This window comes from Tenrec ecaudatus, chromosome 1 (assembly GCF_050624435.1).
Source record: "Tenrec ecaudatus isolate mTenEca1 chromosome 1, mTenEca1.hap1, whole genome shotgun sequence".
In the NCBI taxonomy this organism is placed as follows: Eukaryota; Metazoa; Chordata; class Mammalia; order Afrosoricida; family Tenrecidae; genus Tenrec; species Tenrec ecaudatus.
The window spans coordinates 150,009,070-150,034,932 of record NC_134530.1 but is presented as its reverse complement, the minus strand read 5'-3'; the positions used below and the strand labels follow the sequence as shown (position 1 = coordinate 150,034,932).

Genomic DNA, 25,863 nt, shown 5'->3' with positions numbered 1-25,863 from the left:
ATTTTTCAGAAAATATCTCATACATTTAAATAGGCTCTCTTTATAAAGACATTTGTTTGTTAGAAGAAATTAAGCAAAGCCTGAATTCAAAGTGAAAGCAAACAAATTTAACAGTTGTAAGAAGAGGATGCAAATCAGAATTAATCTTCCCCTTGACCCCAGAAGATTTGGAAACCACATAGTGGTCCCTTACTTTGCGTTTGAAGGAATAGTTTTCGTGAAAGTAAAGTAACTTGTGTAAGGTCAATTTTAATGAAAGAAACAGTATTAAAAGCCAGGCTTTTGACTTCAAGGAATTTTGTGGGTTTTTGATATTTCTTTTGCTCTGTTTTTTTGGTTGTAGAAGGGTTTAATCAGGACCTGGAATTATTTCTCGTTCAGCTTCTATTTAAGGGGATTAATATCATCAGTGATAGAGAAGTCTACTAAGTTCCATTTGTTTCTTATTTTAGTAGATCCTTGATGCTAATGCATGGTTGCTAGCAAGTACTGGTTTATTGAATAAGGAAATGGATAACAGTGTGAGCCTAGAGTTAGTTAGAACTCTTCCTTACTCATGCCTTCTGAGCTTGGCTTTACATTTATGAGCATTAGATAAGCCTGCTTTTCTTTTATCTGTCTTTAAAAATAGAGTTAAAATCATACTACATGAAATTTTTACATGAAGGGGCTGCAAAAAGTTTGTGGATAATGGAGTTAAAAGATGAGAGATTTCCATGAATATTTTGACTCCCTATTTCAGCATAAGCATTTTGAATTGTAAATTCTTGAAACAGTATTAAAATTTTAAATTTCTCCAGAAAGTTCTTGAAATGTCACAATGAGCATACTGTACATGAAACCTTTTTCCTTTGGTAGGGAAATTTCAGATTGCCCTAGCATTGGTTTTCAGAAGTGGAATTCATGTTTTTTTGAGGAGGGGTGTGGAGAGTTGGAGACATCAAGTTCTGGTGCATGGTGCTAAACTGCATTGTGCAGAAAGGTTACACCAATTTCCTGTCCTGAAAGTTAATGGGCATGCTGTTCTTGGACCACGTGAATAGTTTGTCTTTTTGTCTTAACTAGCCTGATATAGACCAGATGGATTTTATTTCTGCATTTTTAAATTATTTCCCAAATCAAAGTTTTTCAGATATTTTCTAATGAATGATTTTAAAGAGCTAGTGTAACTCTGCTCTGTTTGTCTTCGTGTCTTTAGCGATTTAACAGTTGCCTACTCAGGTATTACTGTCCAGACTAGGGATTTGGCTCGGAACAAAAAGCCCCTGTCCTTAAGAGGCTTATATTCTGGTGATTTAATTCTTACTGATTTGCTTAAAGTCTTCTAATGTATGTCTGTTGACACTTTTTCCCATTGGTGTAAGTAGAAAAGTTTGTGCCTTTTATGTAAGCAAATCTTGGTCCTATTTTTTTTTTTTTTGCATTGTTTTCAGTTGGATTCAAATCTAGAAAGGCCCCTTCAGGAAAATTTATAATCTGTTTTCTAATATTTAAAAGTTAACTTACTCCCTCTGGGTGATAACATTTAATATTCTGTCAATTTAATGGTAATGAGTTTAGATTTTGGTGAAGTGAGAGACCATTTTTTTCTTAGAGAAGCTCATCTATTTTAACGTCTGTTTTTCTGGTGGTGCTTGGAGGGTTTTGTACTGTTGAGGAAGCGGGGTATTATTTTGATGGCTCTCAGTTGGTTCTAAGTTTTGAATTACTCCCTGGTATTCTTGTTCCTCTATAGCCCCATCTAATTCTTGCTTGAAAGTTGAGCCTTAACTGGGTATGCTCACTTCCAGGCTTAGAGCCTAACTTCATGAAGGTTCACCAGTCTCAAGCAGACCAGGAAGCATGGTCGTTGTTACGACTTTTACATTTGTCCAACGCTTTTGGGGTCCCTTTCTGAGTTGTTAGCAGTGACTGATTTTAACAAGCCACAGGATTGTGCATGAGGTTTGTGTGATTTATTAGTCCTTTTGACTAATTGTTTGTAAGCATCTTTGATTTTTTTTTTCACTCTTTGCTTGGTATAGGAGAGGCCAATGTTGTTAGGTGCCATGGAATTGGTTCTGACTTACGTGACCCTACACACAACAAAATGAAATACTGCACAGCCCTGCGCCGTCCTCACAATGGTTTCTATGCCTGACCCCATTGATGCCGTCCTTCTGTCAATCCGTCTCATTGAGGGACTTCCTCTTTTTTGCTGCCCTTCCACTTTACCAGTCATGATGCCCTGCTAGGGGCAATAGTCTCTCCTGGCATGTCCAAAGTATGTAAGACAGTCTGGCCATCTTGCTTCTACATAGCACTCTGACTGTGCTTCTTCCGAGACAGATAGGGCTGCCTTTCCACAGTCTGTGATACTTGCAGCATCCTCCAGCAGCACATTTCAAGTGCTCCAGTTCTTTTTGGGTCTTCATATTCAGTGTCCAACTTTTATATCCATATGAGGCAATGGAAGATGGCTTGGATCGGTGCACCAGATCTTCAAAGTAACATCCTTGCTTTTCAGTAAAGATGTCTTGTGCAACAGTTTACCTAATGCAATGTGTTTGATCTCCTTACTACTGCTTCTATGAGCAGTAGTGGATCTGAGCAAGACAAATCCCTTGACAACTTCAATTTTTTCCTCCATTTTTCATCATGTTACCTATTGATCCATTGTGAGGATTTTGGTCTTTTTTCGATAAGACCAATAGTTAACACCTTTTAAGGCTTTTGACATACAGGTGAGATGTGAGCAGCAATACAGCCTGTATTCTAGCACCTCTATCAGGGAATGGAATGCGGTAAGAGTTTTTAAAGGAAATGCTTGTAATTCTTTCTGATTATTTTTTCCCCTTAGACTGAAAAAAATAGAATACTTATTTTCTACTTGCAGGGCTGTGTGGTACCACTAAAGACTAGAGCAGTGGTTCTCAACCTTCCTAATGCGTGACTCTTTATTACAGTTCCTCATGTTGTGCTGACCCCCAACCATAAAATTATTTTTGTTGCTATTTAATCACTGTAATTTTGCTACTGTTCTGAATTGGGCGACCCCTGAGAAATGGTCATTCGGCCCATAAGGTGGGGGCGTTGTGACCCACAGGTTGAGAACTGCTGGTGTCACCTTTCTGTCCTATGTGTTGTGTAAAAAGCTTTAGCATATCCTGTTAATATATGTTTCAATGCAAATGCAACAGTGCAAATAAACACTTTAAAAATACACAGTAACATTAATACGCGGAAGCAAATGAATGAGTGAGCCATGAAATCTGAACCTCTTGTGGAGTTGTCTATTCTTTGCTTCACGAACTTAGAATAACATGTGTCACATGAATATATGACATTAAGATTAAGGGAGGTCTTGCTTGTACAAAATATAAAAATTAATTTTTAAATCTGGATTAAAGAAAAATCCAGTGTTTTCATACCCCAGTGGCGTTTTCATAAAATAGTTTTATTGGCATGTAGTTCACATATTATACAATACAGTCGCTGAGTCATCCTAAGAGTTGTGCAGCCCTCACCACTGAATTTCAGGACATCACTGGCTTATTTTATGTGTACTCCAAGGAAACCAATGATTGAGAATAGATTTTATTTATTCAGTGCTGTTTTACTTATTCAATGCTGCCCATTGATATTGGAGCCCTTGCAGCACTGGGGGTTAGGCATTGGGTTTGCTAACTGGGGTAGGCTTAAACCACCAACCATTCTAGGAGAGAAAGATGAGGCCGCCTGCTGATGTAAAGACGGACAGTCCCAGACTCCAAGGAGTACTGTATCTGCTCTGCCCTCCAGCTTAGGACTTGGCATCAGGCTTGATTGCATGACTTTCGTGTTTGCTTTGGACGCATTGAGAGAAAATTGCACTGAGCTGTCTTACTCCAGCAACTACTACTTCCTTTTTAAATTACAAATACTATGAATTGGAAATTATTTAAAAGCTTTAAATAAGCACTGGGATGACCTTTTGGTGTTAATGCTATAATTTTATTTTTTACAATGGAAGTCTGGTTAAATGAACTATTATTTACTAAATTTAACAGTTCATCTGAAAAGATTCACAGGCTGACTTTCTAAGTTTGTGCTAAATCATTGATCATATTTCTAAACATTATGCTATATTATCGCAGCTGTTTGAGATGGAGAACATTTTTACTGTGTCATCAGATCCTCATCCCCCTCCTGCAGCCCCTCCTTCACTTTCTTTACCTTTATCTTCATCTTCTACCTCATCTGGAACTAAAAAACAAAAGAGGACCCCTGCGTATCAGAGATCTGTAAGTCAGGGAAGCAGTCCTCCCAACTTCAATTTTCTGTGTGTTACAAGCATGGTTAACAAGGGTCATTTGGTTGGTTGAAATGCCCTGCAAACTCACTTTCTAACTCCCCCCTGCAGAACATTTCCCCTTGAATTTTATGAGATAACAGTGAGAATTAGAAGTATTAGTATCATGATTGGACGTGTTGTGAGTGGAGAATCTCCGATTGCCTCGCTTCAAACATTTTATGTAATTTTAACCAGATCTTCAGGATTTGAAGAGTCCTGGTTGAGAGAGCCCAGACTGTAGAGGCAAACTTTGGTTTGAATACTGACTTTACCATTAGACTTTGGCAAGTCATTTAACCTCTCTGTTTCCTCAATAGTAAAATGGAGATATTACTTCCTTATTGGTTCTGTGAAAATTAAATGAATAATTCTGTCAAACACAGATGAGTGTCAAGCTTGAACTACCTAGAACTCAACCACGGGCCAGTGGAATGTCTTTAATTTTGATAAGTTGGCTATTCCACGTATTACTAACTACTCATACTTGCATTTATTTTTCTAAAATTTAGTCATTTTACCAAGTGAACTGTTTTTATTAACATTAGCATCTCACTTTAAGTCAAATTTTCAATGTAAAGACCTAAAATTATTGTAATGACTTAGTCTTTAGGGATTTTGCCCTATTTCTTGCTTCATTTAAAACTTGGCTTTTGCTCAGCATTATCCAGTGTGTGTGGTACACATTATTTGAAGACCTAAATTTATTCCATTGCATTGTAAGAATTGGTTTTTGTGTGTACAATATCTGATCATCGAAGCAAGAATATTTAGATATTTCATCCGTCTAAGACTTGGAGGTTTTTTTAATGTACCTGTGAAATTACTGAAAGTTTTGGAAGAACACTGGTCATGGAATTTTGTTGTAGAAAACTGTTTTCTAATTATTTGTTTGAATTCTTTTCCATTATAAAACATGCATCACTGTGAAATTTCTAGTTTCGATCAAATCTTCATAGAGTTTCCTGTGTCAATCTTTACTAATTTAAGTATTCATGTTCAAGATGCATGGCTTCCCAAATGGGATTAACATTTTATTTCAGTTTCAAAGTACCTGTCAACAAATGTCTTATAGAGGAAACTGTAGTTTGGCTTGCCTCTTTTTGAATATTGGTAACCTTTGCTCCACAATTGAAGGATTGGTCATTTTAAATAAAGACAGTGTTTACTTAGGTAGTTGATTTACCTTTAATATTAATTCCAGAAGTCCTATTTTACCTGGTAAGTTCAAAATAGTGGCAGGTGCCTCTAAAGACATTAAATCATTTCCTCTGTGATGTTTCACTAGCTAAATTAACATTTTAGTATTAAAAGCCCATAGTCCTTCATTTGTCTATATTTGGTTTTCCTTTTTCTACTAATGGTCTAATGGTTGGCTAATCAGACAGTGTGCTGTGGGGATAATGTGCAGGTATGTATATATTGAGTTCTTTTTCTCTTTGAAACAGATGAGCTTTGATCCAAACCTTCTCCACAACAATGGACACAATGGGTACCCCAATGGTACTTCAGCAGCATTGCGTGAAACTGGGGTTATTGAAAAACTGCTAACCTCTTATGGATTTATTCAGTGTTCAGAACGTCAAGCTAGACTATTCTTCCACTGTTCACAGTATAATGGCAACCTGCAGGACTTAAAAGTAGGAGGTAATCTGTCAGTTCTCCCTTTAAAAACAGTCACAGTGCTCTTGTATCAACTTGTTGATGAAAAGTGTTAGTGTTTCAGTGTTTTGGCCTGTCAGTTCTTTCTGCTGGTTACTGGAGTGTACCTGCTTAAACTAGCAGAATCCTAGTTTACTGTAGTGATGTCTTGTTTGGGAGATGAAAGGCTAATAGAATGAAAGTTATCTGTGACAATTTTTAAAACACATACTTTGGAGATTTAAGCGTCATTTTCCTCTAATGATGACTATTAACTGTTAAGTTATTCAAGGCAATAAACTTGCAACATGTTAGCTATGATTACTTTATCAGATTCTATTTTTAGTGCCTGAAAAACATAATTTAGATGGTCATTCCTTAGACTATGTAAAGTTCATTTTGGCTGACACCATGAAGCATTTTCACAAATGAAAACGTTGGCTTATTAAAGGGCTGAAGTTACAAGTACCCATGCGTGTTTTTAAATGATCTTTGAGAAAAGAATCACTAAGGGCTACTGTGAATGCTTCTCATTTACCAAAGACTCGTAAGAGTGATAGGTAAATTATTTTGTTTAATCCTCATAGCAGCCTTGTTAGGAAATGTTAACATTGTATAGATGAGGAAACTGAGGTACAGAGAGGTTAAAAAAAAGCTTGCCAATGGTCATTTTTATATTGCCTCATTTGTAGTTTCTGTAAGATGCCCCAGGACTAAGATAAAGATAGGCTATATAAAACAGACATCAGTGTGTATCAGAATTACCTGGTAGGCCTGGTAAGATTGAAATGGCTATACCCAATGCCCAGAGTTTGCATTTTTCCTAAGTGCCTAGGTGATACTGATTGAGGTGGCCCAGGGACCACACTTTGGAGAGCAGTGGTCTTGGTCAGGTAAATGTTATTGTAAGTGTAGCTTGGAAGCTAGGTAACATTTGGCCAAAATAGATTAGCCCCCAAAATATACATGCTTTTTATTTTAGATGATGTTGAATTTGAAGTATCATCTGACCGGCGGACTGGGAAACCCATTGCTGTTAAACTGGTGAAGATAAAACCAGAAATCCTCCCTGAAGAACGAATGAATGGACAAGTTAGTGACTTTAATGCTTTGTATTTTCTTAGGGCCCATCCATTTGCATATTTTTCACATTAGAAGAGGAAGACTCCCCATCGTTCAGTTTGCACGCGAGTGAGCTGTAGTATATAAAGATTCTACCACCACTATTCTGAAGTGATATCAGAAGCACTGGCATTTCTTGACCTGATAAATAGGGTCAAGATTCAATTTGGGTTTTTAAATATAACCCTGAATTTATGCTTACAGTCAGTGTATGTACTGTAAGTTTGAAACTTGGCAGCATGACATCCTCTTGTGGATCATATTAAAATGCATCCCTGTATATAGTATATAGAGGATATTAAAATTCAGTTTATATTGCACAGTGCTGCTCCTGAAATGATTAGCAATGGAAATTTTTTTTTTTTTGACTGGTAGGTTGTGTGCGCTGTTCCTCACACCTTAGAGAGTAAATCTCCAGCTGCCCCGGGTCAGAGTCCAACAGGGAGTGTATGCTACGAACGTAATGGGGTAAACTTGTGTATTTTTCTTAAACCTTTGCCTGATCCACCATGTGATCTATAAGCGTACTTGAAAATTCAGAATAGAAATATAAGCTGCACTTGGTAACATCAGTCTTAAAGTTGGTTTCTAAAATTCTTCAAGTGCAGCTTAATAAACATTTTAAAGAAAAAAAAATTTCTTAGGACTTCCAAGTGTCTTAGCTTACCCAAGTATGACCTTAGTTAGACTATTAAGGTAAAATGATCCTTTTGAACACTTATCGGGAGGCTGGTGGTGTGGGTTTATTTTCCTTTTCTTTCTCTTTTTTTCCTTGTTCCTTTAAGCACTAACTCCAGCTTTTTGGTTTGGAATGTCTTATATGAACATGTTGTTTTGAAATGTAACTACAGTCTCTGGGCAAATGCTTCCACGCGTGTAAGCTTTTGAAGTTGGACTGCTGCTCAGCTGTGGGCTTGCAGAAGTCATCAGCACCATGGAGGGGAAGTGTGGGTTTATATGAATAAAACAACCATTTGCTATAAACTGTACTTTTAAGAAATTTGGCTTTGCTATTTAAGTAAGTGAATCTCAGTGAAAATATGTATCCTGACAATATAGTAATAACTTATTGTAAATTCACAGGAAGTGTTTTATCTGACATACACCCCTGAAGATGTTGAAGGCAATGTTCAGTTAGAAACCGGAGATAAAATAAACTTTGTAATTGACAACAATAAACAGTAAGTTCTCTAATGCTTTTATGACTAATTCTGTTTGTTTTGGCCTTTTTTGTGCTAAGACATTTGAAGCAAATTAGACATTGAACTTTTGGCTCTAGCTATAATGCTGACGTTGTATACATTAATTTAGTGTATTTGAGAATCTGTTCTGTGACGGGCACTATGCAGGCTTGCAGAAACAGGACAATAATGTAGGGTCACAACTTTTAAGGATCTGTTTTAGAGATCAGTGGCGGTTTGCAAAAGTAGCAATGCTTAACGTTAGCTGTATGGGATGAGTATGATATCACAAGGGAGGTGAGAAAAAAGCATCCTGGGTAGAGAAAGTACCATGCCCTGTCAGAGGGGCTTGTCCTGAGGTTTGTGGACATTGACTTGATAGATCTCAGACACATGAGGTTTGAGTTGGCTCCTATAGTCTTAGAAAGTTTTGAAGGGTTTGAAACGGGGAGTACTGCTTAATTTAAACCTTCAGGATATGGGAGAGATGCTATGGGGGAGCCTCCAAGAAATTTTTGGAACATTTAAAAAGTAGTGGTGCTTTATTTTTTGCATTTATAGTTTTTTAAACCATTTTATTGGGGTTCATACAACTCTTACAACAATCCATACATCCATCAGTGTGTAAAGCACATTTGTACATTCATGCCCTCATCATTCTCATAAAACTTTTGCTCTCCACCATCATAATGGAGGATCAGGATGACCTTAACTAGAAAGTGAGAGATGAGTGTTCATATGAGAGATGAAGAAGGCCTCTTACAGACTGGCCAGGAGTGGTGGTGTGGAGAAGTCAAATTTCATTGAGAAGATAAAATCAAGTTTAAAAACTGATGGGGTAGAGTTGTATACTAGAATTAAGAAAAAGGTTTTTTTCTGGCTTAGACCACTGGGTGGATGATGTTTTCATTGGTTCTACTAAAGAGATGTGGGAAAGAGTATTAGGTGGAAGAACTATAACCTTAATTTGATATTTTGAGTTTGAGGTGATTATAGGTATATATGAGTACATGTTATAAGTATATATGAGGTATATATGATTATAGGTAAATGTGAGTACATTTTAACTATGGAAGTAGTTACATATAGATCTGAGACTTAAGAAGCCTGAGTAATCAAGGGACATGTAGATAGGAAAAACAAGGGAGACTTGCCTTAGGGTTAGAAGAGATGGAGAGATGCTACTGTAGAGGATTTAAAAATAAATTGCACATGAGTTCTAGGGGTCAACAGCATAGGAAAAGTAGAAGAGGTTCATGCAGGTTGATTTAACTTTGAACTTGGCCTCACGACTACAAGGAATCAGAAGTGTTTTAGGATTATCTTTGAGAAAAGAATCAGCAATAGCTAATGTGTAGGCTATTTGTTAATAGTTTCCTTCTGGCGGCCTTGGTTTAATCTACAGTAGGAAATTAGGGGATGGGGCTTGAGTTTAAGGGGAAAGCCACTATGAAGGGCCGTGATTTAATCTTTATTAAGTTTCTATGTGGTTAGTACTGTATATGTCAGGGGTCCTCAAAGTTTTTAAACAGGGGGCCAGTTCACTGTCCCTCAGACCCGGTGGAGGGCTGGACTATAGTTTTTTAAAAAAACTATGAACAAATTCATATACACACTGTATCTTATTTTGAAGTAAAAAACAAAACGGGCAAAAACTCCTGGCAGCCTGGATAAATATCCTCAGCGGACCACTTGTGGCCCGTGGGCTGTAGTTTGAGGACCCCTGGTATATGTGGTTGCACATTTTAAGAATAGTAGTTACTTAGACTAGCTTGCTTAAATTCATACAACCTTTAAATAGTAGATCTTTTAAAGTCCAGTTTTGCTCTTAAAGCTTTTTTTACTGTACTAAGTTTAAGTTGCAAAGGTGAATAGGGGTGTTTTTTTTTTCAGTGTGTTTGATAAGTGTACTAAACTTTGGTAAAGCACTCTTTTATCAGTTTATAACCATCTTTCCATGAAGAACTGAAAAAAATAGTGCGTATAGACTTTTTCCTGGTGTTTTAAACAGCCACTACCATGCTCTCCTGCAATTGCGTTTCTGTGGCTGAAGTGCAAAGATGACCACAGTAGCACATGTGTCTCTGATTGATTAGTCACAGTATTCACTCAACTGTCCTTGGTGACTTTTGAGCCAGAAATAATTGGTTGGATAGCTGCTAAAGTCATTAAAAATGGCTTGTCTTTTATGCATCTTTGTATTCCTAGTACCTTAAATTGTTGGCACGTAAGACCTACTCAAATGTTTAATGAACGGCCTCTTAAGATTTGAATGTTCCTCTCCTTTAGTTACATTCTATTTGTGAATTTACTTCGAGTCTTTTGTTGGGCTGACACGCAGAACAGAAGGTGGCTGAGTGAACTTGATCTGTATATGTGTACCCGATTTAGAAGATTCCAGGGTTTAAGTTATGAAAAGGATCTGGTGCCATAAACCTGACATTACACCTAAGATTCTTAAAGCCCCAGAAAATTAATTTTTGCTTTTTCTAGACTCGTATCTCTGTGTAACCGAGCTAATGCTTTTTTTTCACCACCACCCCCACCAATACCTTTCTTCCTTTCTAGTACTGGTGCTGTAAGTGCTCGCAATATCATGCTCTTGAAAAAGAAGCAAGCTCGCTGTCAAGGAGTAGTGTGTGCCATGAAGGTAAATGTCATCACATCTGAGACACTTGTTTACTCTTTGGCATAAGGTCTTATGGTTCACACCCAGGTAATCTTAAAATTTCTTCGCTGCAAACTCTTAACTGTCATAATGGACAGTTTTATTGATAATTTGGTGAGGTCTAGTATTCATTGTCATGCAAGTTTACAGGATCTTGAAAAGACTTGTAAACTGTAATCATAAATGCTTACATGTGTACCATCTCTCTTTTTTTTGGCTTTAGGAGGCGTTTGGCTTTATTGAAAGAGGTGATGTTGTAAAAGAGATATTCTTTCACTACAGTGAATTTAAGGGTGACCTGGAAGCCTTACAGCCTGGAGATGACGTGGAGTTCACAATCAAAGACAGAAATGTAAGATAGTCGACTAATTTGATCTTTGGTCTTTTAAGCGGCAGGGAATTGTATTTTTAGGAACAGCTTAAAATTATGTGACTTTACCCCTTCTGGTTTAGGGTAAAGAAGTTGCAACAGATGTCAGACTTTTGCCACAAGGGACAGTTATCTTCGAAGATATCAGCATTGAACATTTTGAAGGCACTGTAACCAAAGTTATCCCAAAAGTACCCAGTAAAAACCAGGTAAATCGTTAGAGTTCTCCCTTCGATTACCAGTAAAAGAATGGTATAATGTGCTGTAGAGATACTAACTCCATTTGATTTGTGCATTTTTGTGGTAACAGAAGAGATAAATATTTGTAAGTGTAATTAAAAGAAATGAGAGACCACTGATTAATATCCTTGACCATGATTTGTTTGTTTTAACTGGATAATAGAGACGACAGAAGGGAAAAAAACGTTGATTAAATTCTGGGAAAGCTTAATTGGATTGCCCTGTACTTTGGGTTGAGTTTGTGTATCCATGCCCATTTGTTTCTGGGTGGGAGATAAAGAGACAGTAGTGTCTTTCTGAGGAAATGTGAAACAAGACTGGAATTATTTTGTTTAAATAGGACTTCTGGTTAACAGTGGAGTACAGACTTGTAATGGCAATGGCTCCATTACGTGGCCACAGGATGCACAGTTTAAAGTGGATGTCTAATAGGATCACTGAGTGTGGTTCTTTGATGTAGAGCTAGGAAAGTTGAAAAATCCCTAGAACTAATTGTTTGTCCTTTTCCTCAGAATGACCCATTGCCGGGACGCATCAAAGTTGATTTTGTTATTCCTAAAGAGCTTCCCTTTGGAGACAAAGATACGAAATCCAAGGTGACCCTGCTGGAAGGTGACCATGTTAGGTTTAATATTTCAACAGACCGACGTGACAAATTAGAACGAGCAACTAATATAGAAGTTCTATCAAATACATTTCAATTCACTAATGAAGCCAGAGAAATGGTAAGTGTTACATGGTATTGAATATATATTAAAGTGAAAATTCTTTAAGCTATGTATATATTGGTGGTTAAGAACACAAATTTTCAAGTACACCTGGGTTTGATTCCTATCTCTGCTAGTTATCTTTCTATGTAAGTGCTACCCAAATATTTACTGAAATTCCATTTTTATGAACTGAATTTAAACACGCTGTAGTTTACACTCGATTCTGTTTATCTCGTGTGTGTAATGAAACAACAACCCCAGCACCGTCAAGTCAATTGCAGCTCAGCACGGTGCTATATAGGAATCCTGAGGCTTTCTCCCTCGGGTCCAGTGGTTTAGAACTCCCAACCTTGTTGTTAGCAGCCCACACTTACCCAACAGTGCCACCATTGCTTCTTATTTCGGGGGCCTTCAGAAAGTTGATGGGAAAATGAAATGAAAATATAATGGTGTTTTCCTATAGGGTTTCTGAAGCTCTTTCTCCTCACCTCTTCCCTACCCACCTTTCGATATATACTAGATACAGTGAAAGAATAACATTATTTGAAAGTTACAGTGTATTTTCAGCTTTAAGTTGGAGGTAGGATTTTCACTTTAAAGGTAAACATGCCATTTCTCAGGCAGGGTTTTATTTCGCAGTATGAAAGGCCGTTTTGAGTGGCTAGCTACCATTAGGGCATCGCAGTGCTTGCCCGAACAGTGCTTGGGCCATGTTCAGAACTGGACATGAAACAGCCACCTCTACAGTCTGCTAAACATGTACTCATGTGAGTCATCGGTGGGTTGATAATATGTTCACTGCCTCATTAAGCATTTGTGTGTTCTCTGTGCTGAGAACTCTGCAGTGTCAGAGCGAATTATTTAGTGGGGGGCAGGGGTTGAGTGGGCAAAGACTTTTCCATATATTCTTCATACCTAAATGCATTTACTTATTACTTAAGTTCTTTGAAGTAGACACTAAACTTTAGGCTTCTGTAAAGTTCATTTGTAGATACTTGACATTTTCTCGAAGTTACAGTCATAAAGCTTCCACTTGGAATCTTATGTGTGGTGGGTGCTTTACACTTTGGTCTTAGCCAAAAAGCTAAGAAATGACTGTAGTAAGTACTAAGCTCTCTTGGTCTCAATGTCCTCATCTTGTACAATGGTTAAATACTACCAAGCGTTTACAAATGAAAATTAACTGAAACACAGTGAAAACTTGTACCAGAAACTGAGGGGACTGCTTTTTTTACTCTTGAACGTTTTTCACTACTCATAGGGTAAGGGTATGCTGTGGGATCTTCCCATTTTTCTACTTTCTGCTGTGGGAAAGTTTTGAGTTTTCCTTTTCTGAAATGTACCCACCTCACGGGCTCACTTTTTTTGGCCTGGGGAGAAAAGTCTTTGTGTGGGTGCCACCAGCTACACCATCTGTTATGTGTCTTTTTCCTCGGCAATTCGGTCTGTCTTGAGTGGTCCCATGAAAGCTGCTCTTCCACGGTGTGGAAGCGGCCGTGGCCAAACTTGGAGGTGGTGTCGATGAACTTGAGGTCAATCTTCTCCAGGGTGTAGCGCTTGGTCTGCACCAGCAGGGACTTGCGAGTTGGTCCCCACCTCATAGCCCTTCAGCATGACAAAGTCATTGGTCACTTCACTGTAGTAGACAAAGCCGCCCAGGGGTTGATGCTCTTGTTAGAAAGATCATAGTTAGTGGAGGTATTGTTCTTGATAAGTTTTCCATCCTTGATGAGGTAGCCCTGACTGATCTTGTAGACCTTCTGCCCAGTGCAGGCCACTGAGAAGGCTGCATGGGCGGAACGCCAGGCCCCGATACAAGCCACTTTGCAGAGCCCTCGGTGGGTCTATTGGGGCAGCTTGTTGGTGTGCCAGAAGCTGGTGACCCCTTTGTAGCCTTTGTCCTTGGTCACCCCAGTGACGTCGATCATCTCGTCCTGTCCGAACACCCGGTTCCCTGGTACCTGCTGCTCCAGCTTCTCAGTCATGGAGCCCCCTATCACCTGGGTCTCCATCAGGTGCGCCTTCTCCTGGCGCAGGGGGAGCAGGCGCATCTGGCTGTGGGCGATGGCGCGGATGAGCGGCCACACTTCTCCAGCTGCTGCTGCTTGCCCTCGCCATCCTGCTGCTTGCGCTCATCCCTGATGTTTTTCACAACGGCACTCTTGAAGGTCCCTACAGGCTCACTTTTGTAGGTTAACACTACATTGTTTGCTTGTGTTTACATTCAAATGGGTCATCATCTATGCCAAAAGTTAGCATCTGGGAGTTGTTAAGTGGTAAAATTACTTTCATTAAAAGCAATATGTTCATATTAAAGGAAGGGAGGGGGGAAGAATGTGGTTCCTGTGTTTAATAGAGTATTTCCTGGTGGACTTACCGTCTATACTCGTGGATAAGCCGAGTCTTTCAGCACATTTTTAATGCAGTCTTTGTGGTAAAATTAGGTGCCTCGGCTGATATTCAAGTCGCCTTATCCTCAACTGTATATGGTAACTTGGACAATGTAATCAGCCTTGTTGCTTTACTTGACAAGCTTTATACTCATTGAAAATGTTGTTTGGGTTTCAGGGTGTGATTGCTGCCATGAGAGATGGTTTTGGTTTCATCAAGTGTGTGGATCGTGATGCTCGTATGTTCTTCCACTTCAGTGAAATTTTGGATGGGAACCAGCTCCATATTGCCGATGAAGTCGAGTTTACTGTAGTTCCTGTGAGTAGTATTTGAGAAAAGTAGAGGTCCTTTCTGCATGCTTCCTTTTTCAATTTCACTTTAAGGTAACTATGTTTATCATTCGCAGGATATGCTCTCTGCCCAAAGAAATCATGCTATTAGGATTAAAAAACTTCCCAAGGGCACGGTTTCGTTCCATTCCCATTCTGATCATCGTTTTCTGGGCACTGTAGAAAAAGAAGCCACTTTTCCCAATCCCAAAACCACTAGCCCAAATAAAGGCAAAGAGAAGGTAGGTTCGCACCATCAACGTTACTGTCTTACTCTGCTCAACAACTGCTGTCGTGTATTAATGTTGTATTGTCTCTTCCAGAATGCCCTGTTATTTTAATGGTGAATTGACTCTAAAGCACAGTGTCTTGACCACAGGATGATTAGCATATAGTGCTGTCTATTTCCTCGTTATGGCGCATTGTCATATGCACTGTAGGATGGTGAGCAGCATCCCTCGATTCTGCTCGGTACCATCTCCTTTGACTCCCCGTTCTAACAACAAAAATATCTCCGCATGTTGCAAAATGTTTTTTGAGGAACAGAATTGTCCCAGTTGAGAAGCATTCTTTTAAGGCAGCGGCTCTCAACCTGTGGGTTGTGACCCTTTTGGGGGTCAAACAACCCTTTACAGGGGTCACCCAGTTCATAACAGTAGCAAAATGACAGGAAGTAGCAACAAAAATAATTTTATGGTTGGTGGTCACCACAACACGAACTATATTAAAGGGTCGCAGCATTAGGAAGGTTGAGAACCACTGATTTAAGGTAATGTTTGTCTTCCAGCAGTTAAAAATGTTCAAAATTAAGTAACCTTGGTTCTTTTTACTGAAATTTCTCATAGGTAGGCAATACAAAAATTTGTCTACAATCGTTTCTTAAGTCCACCGAGTGAGAGTTGTGTAGAAATAACTAATGCATACAAAGTACAGAATGTTGGAATAGAGGGTCATTGAAGGTGCACTGGCAAAAATGAAGGCTCGTGGCAGCGTGTGAAATGATTTATCTAAAGCATTGGCATGTAATATAATGGAATAAAGAATGTTATTTGTGATGTAAGTGAGGGAAAATTAATTAGAAAGTAGTAAATAGTTTGATAGGAATATGGCATTTCATTATATGGAATTTCTGGGTTTGGTGGCAGAAGGGAGAAGAAATTGAGATCTAAAATCAATTAGGTTGACACATTGTTGATTGCACTGTTAAGAATTTTAGCCTTTACTGTAAGGAGAAAAAAAAATTCTGTTAGGTGACATCAGGTATATGTTTGGGTAAGGTAACAGTATAAGCTTAGTGAAGGTGGAGAAGGGGGGAAAGTTGAAGAGGCTAGAAAGGAAATTAATGCACTAGTACTTAAACCTAATGTAGATTAGAAAAGGTATATCAGAAAAATTGATGTTAAAAAAGTATTCAGAGGTTTCAAAAAATCCACGTAAAACTTTAAAAAGGATTGTCCCCATTTTGCTTAGTTGTGTATAATTGTGTTTAAGCATTCTGTCTCTACTAGGAATTTAACAAACGGCAGTGATACATACTCAACCGACGGCAGTAAGAGAAGTCAATAGGACTTACTGAATTTTAGCTTCTGGGATGCCCTGCTTCGCAGATGTTTCTGGCAAAATTGGCCCTGGGACTGGCCTTGCCCTTTATTGTTTGCCATTTTCATGGTCCAACACTTTGTACTCATATCTCCCTGTCCTTGTACTTTTCTCTGTGCTTGTACTGAACATGTTTATGGATTTGCCTCCCCTGGCAGTCTGGGCTGCTTTGACTATGGCATTTTAAAAATCTATATTTGGTGGGTAGTATATTTTCAGATGCTGTCTGGGTGTTGAGGAATAGGGGAGAAGAGGGCTAAGGGCGACCATAATTGCTGAGATTTTTGAGTTTGGTTTATTTGCATAAGAGTTGATGCCATTGTGTTAAGACCTCAATTCAGTGGTGTGAATGAAGTCCAAGATGAGGTCCCCAAAGACTCTGCCCTGTAGTAGAATAAATCAACTTAAGATCAAAAGGACCATATTCACCGAATGACCAAAGCTCAGAGGGTTAGCAAAGTAGTAGGAATGGCAACAAAAAATGGGAAGGAAGTAGGTGGGTCAAGTGATAGTACATAATGGGGTTGCAGTGAGTAAGTTGAAACAAAATGTGTATGAATGCCTGAATGAGAAAGTGATCTGCTCAGTAAACTTTCACCTGATTCACAACTATAAAATGTTTTTAAAAACTTTGATACCCACTAGGAGGCTGTAATTTGGAAAAGCAGAAAACAGGTGTTGGTGAGGATGGAGAAAAAGTAAAACTGCATGATAGGTTCACTATGAATGCCGGCCCATTTAGTTTTAGTCTACTAGGTATACAAAAGAGTTGTGTACCCATGCTCAGTGCAGTACTGGTAACAGTAACCAAAAGTTGAAAATAGCCTAAGTTTCCACCTGGAGATTAATGGTACATTCATACAATGGAATATTTTTCCATTATAAAGAGAAACGTTTATCTTGATGCATGCTACAGCAAGGATGGACCTTGCAGACGTGATGCTGAGTAACAAGACAAATACTCTGTGACTCTCACTTACATGCAATGTCTAGAGTAGGTATGTAGGGGGAAGTCTTGGTGAGGATAAGGGGTGTCTGGGACAGGGCAAAGTGAAGACCGACTCTTGTTTGTGGTGATGGTGTGATTTGGGAAGGAGAGGATGGCGGCTGAAAACAACAATTCCTGTCACGGGATTATATATGTGAAGATATATAATAACGTGTATGGATGATAGAAATGAGTTGATTTTGTATCGTAATAATTGATAAAGGAAATGTGGCGTTCCAGAAGTCAGAACTAGATTTGAGCTTTGAGTATTAAACCCATAGAAAAGTTTCACGACACAAAATCAGTACAGTTACGTCGTAGATGCTGTACAGTGTCATTACCAAACTTTTTGAGAATTTTAAGAAGCTAATCTTTTTATGTAAGTCAGTGATTTAAATCTTACTGTGGAACATCGTAGATATAATTACCTGTGTAATCACATTATGTGGTTAAAACAATGTTGCTATGCCAAATTAAGTTTTCATGCACTGGTAAGTGGTTGACAGTATTTACAAAATGTGTTTAAGTACCATGGGAGATTCAAGAGAAAAGCAAAAATATGTTTGCCCACAGCATTCCCTATTGGGAATACTCAAAAGTACTCGGTTTGATTTCTGAGTACTAACTGAAAGGCTGGCAGTTTGAACCCTGCCGACCTGAAGAGGAATGTCAGGCTTCTGGTTTTGTGAAGATTGCAGTCTTGGAAACCCTGTGAGGCAGTCAGAAACCATTAGGCATTGACAGCACACAATGAGGAATGTAAGATTTTGATATTTAACACTTTTCGATACTTTTTTTCCCTGTCTTCCACAATGAAAATTAGCCTAAAAAGACTTACTGAAGCAGATTGTGTCAATACTGTGTTAGAACTTTTTATTCATGTGGAAAAACTTTTATTGCTTGTAAACTCAGGTGGCTCGGCCAGTTCTTTGGCCTAAAGGATTTTTTAAAAATGAATAATTCATACTGCTTTGTTCTTTATCCCCCACACCCCCACACGCGCACACTCCATTTTATTCCTTCTCTGTTTAGGAGCCTGAGGATGGCATTATTGCCTATGATGATTGTGGAGTGAAACTGAGTATTGCTTTTCAAGCCAAGGATGTGGAAGGATCTACTTCTCCTCAAATAGGAGATAAGGCAAGATAGCTCTGCTTATATGGAGGGAGGTGGATGGTGGGGCAAGAGATTATCTTCATCATAAGTCCTTAAATTTGATCATGTTTTGCTGAGATGATTTTCATACTTTTAAAGTTGAATGCTTGAAAATCTTTTTATTTAAAATCAGCTCATTTCAATGAAATGAAGGCTCAGTAAATATTTACAGCTTTTAAAGGAGTCACTATTTAAGTTTTAGGAAAGATTTATATTACCTCATTAGATTAGATAAAGTTGGTATGATGTGTCAAGTTAAAGCCATTACTAAAGCACTGTCAGAGTTAAGTCACACCAAAGTTGCATAGTACCACTTTTCTGTCTGTTAACTTGATATTACTGTTTTCCTGACAAGTGTCCCTATGGAAGAACTCACAATATATATACAAGGGCACAGCCTAAAGGTCAGCACAAAACATCCTTAGTGAAAAGCAGTAAGAAAAATATGATTGTTAGTTTGGGTGACACTATATTCCTTTTATAAGGATGGTATTTTTGATGTGGAAAGTTGTATGTCTCATTTTCGGGGTTAAGGACCTTGGCATCAAATGCCATGGCACTCATGAGGATTCTTACTTTTCGCAGGTTGAATTTAGTGTTAGTGACAAACAGAGGCCTGGTCAGCAGATTGCAATCTGTGTGCGACTCTTAGGTCGTAATTCCAACTCCAAGAGGCTGTTGGGTTACGTGGCAACGCTGAAGGATAATTTTGGATTTATTGAAACAGCCAATCATGATAAGGAAATCTTTTTCCATTACAGGTGAGGAATATGTTTTAGGCACTTACAGCTTCAAGCTACTTAGGGTTCATTGGTGATATTTTTTGGAACTTCATATTTTACATTGATAAAATTTTGGCAAGGTATAAACTGAAGTTAATCTTGGATCTTTAAAGAGAAAACAAAGGCCCGTGTCTGTTTTGAATACTGAATTAGGAGCCTTTCTGCTTCAGTCAGAGGGTTTTGTTCTATGTGTTCATGTCATGGCACTAGGGAGTTGTTTGTGATGTCTACTAATGTCTTGAAGTTGATAATGATAATTCTTATCGAGTCAAATAAAACGTGCATAAAACTTTGTAGTATGAACGAGCACTTTGAAACGTGTTGAACAATAAAGTCTGCTTGCTATTGTTGACATTTGTGGATAGTAACTTAGGCAATCTTTTTTCTCCCCTCCCCAGTGAGTTCTCTGGTGATGTCGATAGCCTGGAATTGGGAGACACAGTCGAGTATAGCTTGTCCAAAGGCAAAGGCAACAAAGTCAGTGCAGAGAAAGTGAATAAAACACACTCAGGTAATGAATTGTGGCTGCTGTTGATTCAGTCTATGCTATGATGGACAGATTGAAGACCCACTGGTTCCGTCGACATTACCTGCTGGCTGTTACAAATGCACATTCTTGGACCACCCGAATATTCTTTAACAAAATGCTAACTCCCCGAGTAACACTTTTCTCTGATAATCTCAAGGAGGGAATGATAGTAGCGAGTGTGAGTTTAACGTTAATCGACAGCTAAATTCATTCTAGAGGGGCAGCCGTGAACCCGCTTTCCTTGAGCTTTTCTTCGGTGGCAAGTGTGAGCAAGCAAGTAAACTAGATAACATGTTTAGAAAGGAAACATGCTATTATGATTAAAACCAATCGGGGAAGAGAGAATGAATGCTACATTTGCCATTGTAGAGATCCAAGAAGGCCTCTCTAGAATTATTTTTCACGTGGAAAAGAATAGAACATATTTTCAATATGAATACTTGCCAATTCCTTAAACACACTTCAAAAGGATGGTAGACAAATGGAGTGCAAATGTATTGGCGTCTTACCGTGAATTTGTGGAAGTCCCCTCATTTCGTGAAAGGAGACAATTACATGGTTGTTTGTGAAATATCCAAAATTTGACTTTATGCCCCCTGCCCCATTTTAAGAATAGCAAGTAACCAACCAACTAAGAATCATAGGTTTATACTGTCCCCACTCCCCCTGTTCCCTCACTTTTCTCCTACGGGGATGGGTAAAGTTAAAGCTTCTGAAAAAGTGATGTACTTGCTTTCCTTTTATAGTGAATGGTATTTCTGAAGAAGCTGATCCCACGATCTACTCTGGGAAAGTCATTCGTCCCCTAAGGAGTGTTGATCCAACACAGACTGAGTACCAAGGAATGATTGAGATTGTTGAAGAAGGTAAGAGTGCCCATATCGGGTTAGTTCACATTTGCTGTATAAGCCACAAATTTTTTTAAGCCATAGTTAGTTTTTATATTTGTCGTCCTTAGAAATAACATGTTTTTGCATACAATAGAGGGCATGTGTGTCATTCACTCCTCAGAAGGAAAACATCATATGGCTTGCATGTTATTTCTATTAAAATCATGGTGCCTACGCACAGCTGTTGATTCAAGAGTGCAGAGTGCTTTGAACTAACACTCTGCAGGATGACTTGTCTGCGGAGAGGTTGTCCTTATAAGTTCTGGTTCCTTTGTTGGGTGGGGGAGAGAGGATTTTACTGCCTTCAGAAGATGGTGACGGTATTTTCAGTTGGGCAGCCTCTGGCCTCAGCCCGACATTTTTCTCTTTTCTCCCTTTCTTTTATTCTGTGGATTTAAATGATTTGGCCTTTTTGACCCAGGTGTTATGTAGCCTGCACTAACGTCCACACAATTCTTACATGTAGGCCAGGGTTAAGGCTGTTTTCTTCCAACAGCTGCATAGTTGGGTGGTATGACAGAGCTAAAATGTTTATTTTCTGGTCCTGGAAGAAAATGTTTACTTGACCCCTTGCACTGGAGGAAGGGGGACTCCATAACTCACAATGGTTAAAATGCTCAATACAGAGTCATGGGATTATTTGATTGGTCATGGGATTGTTAACGTTATTTTTTACATTCATAAACTTTAAAAAGTTGAAAGCTGTTAACTAGACAGGTTCTGATGAAGTTACTGGTTTCAGGGTGGTAGTGTTCATGAATTGTTTCAAAGAATCCGATTTGTTTTTAGCAACTATATTCATTATGAGCGTACTCAGGGCTGTGGTAGAGCGCTTTCCTGTTTCTCCTTACAGGGGACATGAAAGGTGAGGTGTATCCATTTGGCATAGTTGGGATGGCCAACAAAGGGGACTGCCTGCAGAAAGGGGAGAGTGTCAAGTTCCAGTTGTGTGTCCTGGGCCAGAATGCACAGACTATGGCCTATAACATCACACCCCTGCGGAGGGCCACCGTGGAGTGTGTGAAAGATCAGGTAAGTGGTAGGATCTTTGGATCAAAACTTGATCATTTCACGAGTTAACAGATTGACACTTAATAATTTTCCAAGTAATCACAACATATGAATTTTTTCCCTCAAGAGAGAACTACCAACATGCATTTGGATTTTACTTTTTAGCAGGGGATGGGGGGATGACAATGTTGACAAAGACAAAATAAAGATTGGTGGCATTCTATGACATTGAGTACGATCTCACAATAAAGCTGTCAAAGTGAAAATTAAAATTTCAAAGAGGTATTGTGCTGCAGATTTGCCCAATTAATTAATGACATCTGACTTCCTGACTGCTGCTTCTATGAGTTGATTGTGCATCTAAACAAAATGAAATCCTCGACATCTCCCCTCCAAAATAATAATGACACTACAAGATATGTAGTGCTTTAGCTCAGAATTCCTTTGCACATGACACAGAGGAACCACATTTAGAAGTGCTCAAAAAATAAGCTTAGGGCTTGCAAAACTCCCTGGTCCTGTGACATACAGGGAATTTCTCTTGAAGCGCTCAGGACCTTTTCCAGCCCCAATACAGTGAATAAAGCATTTTGTATAGCTATTGCTTATAATATCAAAACCCAGTTTAATAATTCTCGTTGGGGCCAAAATAATGACCTGTTAAGGAAGTGTCTTTGCTGGGAAGTTTTGCGGCCCATAAACTGCCGGTACGGGGGAGTGTTGCCACAGCCGGGCTGTGCAGCAGCAGGAATCCCACAGTCAGGCAAGCGTTGTGCTTGGTTCAGAGTGAAGTGTCTTCTAAACCCTCTGCTCGATGTCCTTTCTTAGCTACTTTGTTTTTCTTTCCAGTTTGGCTTCATTAACTATGAAGTAGGGGACAGCAAGAAGCTCTTTTTCCACGTGAAGGAAGTTCAGGATGGCATTGAGCTACAGGCAGGAGATGAAGTGGAGTTCTCGGTGATTCTTAATCAGCGCACTGGCAAATGCAGTGCCTGTAATGTTTGGCGTGTCTGGTAAGTTTTATTTTGTTGGACTGGCTCCTTTCACTTCTGGAGTGGGTGTTCTCTGCTTTATCACATTTCTTAAAGGGCCTTGTTGGGGTTTTTTTTTGCTTGCTGCTGTTTCCCCTTGATACTTCCAAGGTTTTTCTTATTAGTAGCCTTTTTTTAAAAAAGTTGGAGCTCTTACAGCTATCATACCCTTCCATAGTTCAGTCAGACCAGGCAGTACTTTACAATTGCTACCACAGTTCAAAACATTTTCTTGAACTCCTTGATACCAGCTCCCTTTTTTCCAAACCCCCCCCAAAGTTGACTTATTTATCCAACCTCAATATTAGAAATTTGTCCCCGTGAAGCATTATTTTGCTTATATGTGAGATTCTTTTAAAAACAGTATTATAGTTTCATGTTCTTATTCTTAAAATTTGAATTTTACAGTTTAACAGTCCTTACTCATACTTTTTAAAAAAAATCTCTAAAATTGCTACTATTACAAGAGATGGGAGTCCTTGGAAGTAGGAACATTTTAAAGGATTTTCCCATCCATTGCCTTGTTTTTAATCTGTGCAACTTGACTCCTGGGCTCTTAACTAGTATAGAGCTGACCCTTGCCCAAGGGATTCTTACAGCTCCTATGCAGTAATAAATTTTGAGTTGAGCGAGAAGGGGGAGGGGGGGTAAACTAGTCTGTCCTGTCTTGCTAGCTGCCTAGATTGAGGTGGCAAGAGTCCTCTCATTAAAAGTGACTCATTTGAATAGTTAGGTAGAAACCACTTAGGCGGTAGCTGATTTCTTCCCAAGTGTTGCTGCTGCTGACCTCTTCATTGTCTTGCAGTGAAGGCCCCAAAGCTGTTGCCGCTCCAAGACCTGACCGGTTGGTCAATCGTTTGAAGAGCATCACCCTGGATGATGCTAGTGCTCCTCGCCTCATGGTTCTTCGTCAGCCAAGGGGACCAGATAACTCAATGGTATGTGACCATACCAGCCTTGGGGAGGCCAGCTGACAGACCAGCAGATTGCTGAGGTCTTGTTTCAGTAGAGCTCTGAGAAAATGGAGCCAATCATTTCAGTAGTGCTTCGGTACATAATGGCTGCTCATGTTTCTAGCTGTTCTGGATACTTTGAACATGGTGTAGGTAATGAGCTCACAGTTTTCAAGTCTGCTGACTCCTTAAGACCCTAAAGATGATAGAATTGCCCCTGTGAGTTTCTGAGACTGATAACTCTTTATGGGAGTAGAAAGCATTGTTGTCTTTTGAAGAGCGACCAACGGATTCAAACTGTTAACCTTGTGATTACTACGCCTTCTCATCTAAGAAAAATGTAGTAGTCGCTACCAAGCCCACTGTCATCGAGGCAGTTCTGACGCACAGAGACCCTAGAGGAAGAGGTCAAATTTCCCCCGTGAGTTTCCAAGACCAACTCTAGGGAAGCAAAAAGCTCTGTCTTTCTCCTGAAAAGTGGCTTCAGAATGCTCACCAGGTAGTTACAATGAAAAGCAACTGCACCACCAGGGGTCTGCTTTTGTGCTTACTTTTAGAATTGTGACGTTACTGAGCTTGCCCAGTTACCACCAAGTCATTAACTACAATTTTATTTCTTCACAGGGATTTGGTGCCGAAAGAAAGATCCGTCAAGCTGGTGTCATTGACTAATCACATCCACAAAGCACATCATTAATCTACTATGATCAAGTTGGGGGGATTTTGGTGAAGGGTTCTGAATATCTCCCTCTTCATCCCTCCCAAAATCTGGAATACTTATTCTAATGAGCTATTACACCAGTTTTAACACCTTCCTCGTGTTATGTTTAAAAAATAAATAAATTTAAGAAAACCATTTTAAAATTATGCACAGTTGCAGCCTGGAAAACCTAAGGTGGCGCCTTATAGTATCAATTTTAGGAGCTTTATTTGGTGCATTTTACGCAACTGGTAATTGCAAAATCCACTTCGCCTGTGTTCTAAGTGATAACTATAGACTGTTACCTTGTTGGCCCTATGAAATTCTGCACTTGATATTTCGTGTCTACTCTGCCTTCATACTTCTGGCAAGATGTTCTGCCTTAGCACTCAGTTGCAATTCTTTTTTTCTTTCCTGTTCATTATGCTTTAATTCTGAGGACCAGATGAGGGTAGACTATATTACCTTTTAAAAATTACAAAAATTTATAATAGACAAACCATTTTCTTACGTTGATGGCCAAATGTTAAGATGTTATTTTTCATATCATTTATAATCTTGTCACAGTCCACTTAACGAAGTTTGGTTAGATATCTGTGAAATTATCTTCCAGAGTAGTTTTTTTTCCCCTAGGATGGGGGTGGGGGTGGGGTAACTTTACAATTAGTATGTATGGTGCAGAATTTCAAGCAAATGAGGTGTGCCAGCAGTGTGATAATTTAAACGTATTTAAACAAAAACAACAAAGGATGAATGCACAAATTTGCTGCTGCTTAGACCACTGCAGCTTCTAGGACCCAATTTCTTTTATTGATTTGAAAACAAAACAAAAAAATAAAAAAAGTTGTGCCTGAAATGAATCCTGTTTTTTTTATTAACCAGTAGCCACCTGGTCTGGTTTCCGTGTCCTGTAAAATCTGCTCGGCCATCACGGGAAGGAGTGGGTCTGGTGTCCTGGCCCTCACCACACAGGGTCCCTGGCCAGGGCGCGAGCTCGCAAAACTTTGTCTACGGTGACAAGGGTCCGCTCAGGGGGTGTCGGGGGGCGCTTTACCTTCCCCGTTGTCAAACGTTTGAGGTTCTGATTCTGGGTAAAGAGGCCGTTTATCTTTGTAAACACAAACCATTTTGCTTTCTCCAGTTTACTGTTAATGGCAAAAGAATGGAAGCGAATAAAGTTTTACTGATTTTTGAGACGACTAGCACCCGGCGCTTTCCTTCTCGGGCGTCCCGCGGGAGGGCGGCTGGGTGGGGCCGGCCGCGT

The 25,863-nt window shown here is 39.2% G+C and overlaps 1 protein-coding gene across 4 annotated transcripts in view; it reads left to right on the top strand.

Moving 5' to 3' along the window:
• Positions 1 to 25,798, top strand: part of CSDE1 (cold shock domain containing E1) — a 46,463-nt gene extending 20,665 nt beyond the window's left edge. Inside the window, exons 3-20 of one of the 4 annotated variants that reach the window (XM_075559660.1) lie at positions 5,758 to 5,956; positions 6,933 to 7,042; positions 7,448 to 7,540; positions 8,156 to 8,253; positions 10,822 to 10,903; positions 11,145 to 11,273; positions 11,375 to 11,500; positions 12,044 to 12,256; positions 14,810 to 14,950; positions 15,039 to 15,203; positions 18,581 to 18,688; positions 19,289 to 19,464; positions 19,884 to 19,996; positions 20,761 to 20,880; positions 21,758 to 21,936; positions 22,765 to 22,928; positions 23,752 to 23,884; positions 24,524 to 25,798. In XM_075559660.1, coding sequence (XP_075415775.1) covers positions 5,758 to 5,956; positions 6,933 to 7,042; positions 7,448 to 7,540; positions 8,156 to 8,253; positions 10,822 to 10,903; positions 11,145 to 11,273; positions 11,375 to 11,500; positions 12,044 to 12,256; positions 14,810 to 14,950; positions 15,039 to 15,203; positions 18,581 to 18,688; positions 19,289 to 19,464; positions 19,884 to 19,996; positions 20,761 to 20,880; positions 21,758 to 21,936; positions 22,765 to 22,928; positions 23,752 to 23,884; positions 24,524 to 24,571 — 2,397 coding nt within the window. In that variant the 3' untranslated portion in view covers positions 24,572 to 25,798. The remainder of the gene's footprint in view (positions 1 to 5,757; positions 5,957 to 6,932; positions 7,043 to 7,447; positions 7,541 to 8,155; positions 8,254 to 10,821; positions 10,904 to 11,144; positions 11,274 to 11,374; positions 11,501 to 12,043; positions 12,257 to 14,809; positions 14,951 to 15,038; positions 15,204 to 18,580; positions 18,689 to 19,288; positions 19,465 to 19,883; positions 19,997 to 20,760; positions 20,881 to 21,757; positions 21,937 to 22,764; positions 22,929 to 23,751; positions 23,885 to 24,523) is intronic. The other 3 variants (XM_075559671.1, XM_075559665.1, XM_075559675.1) reach the window with 3 other exon arrangements.
• The last annotated feature ends 65 nt before the right edge of the window (positions 25,799 to 25,863 follow it).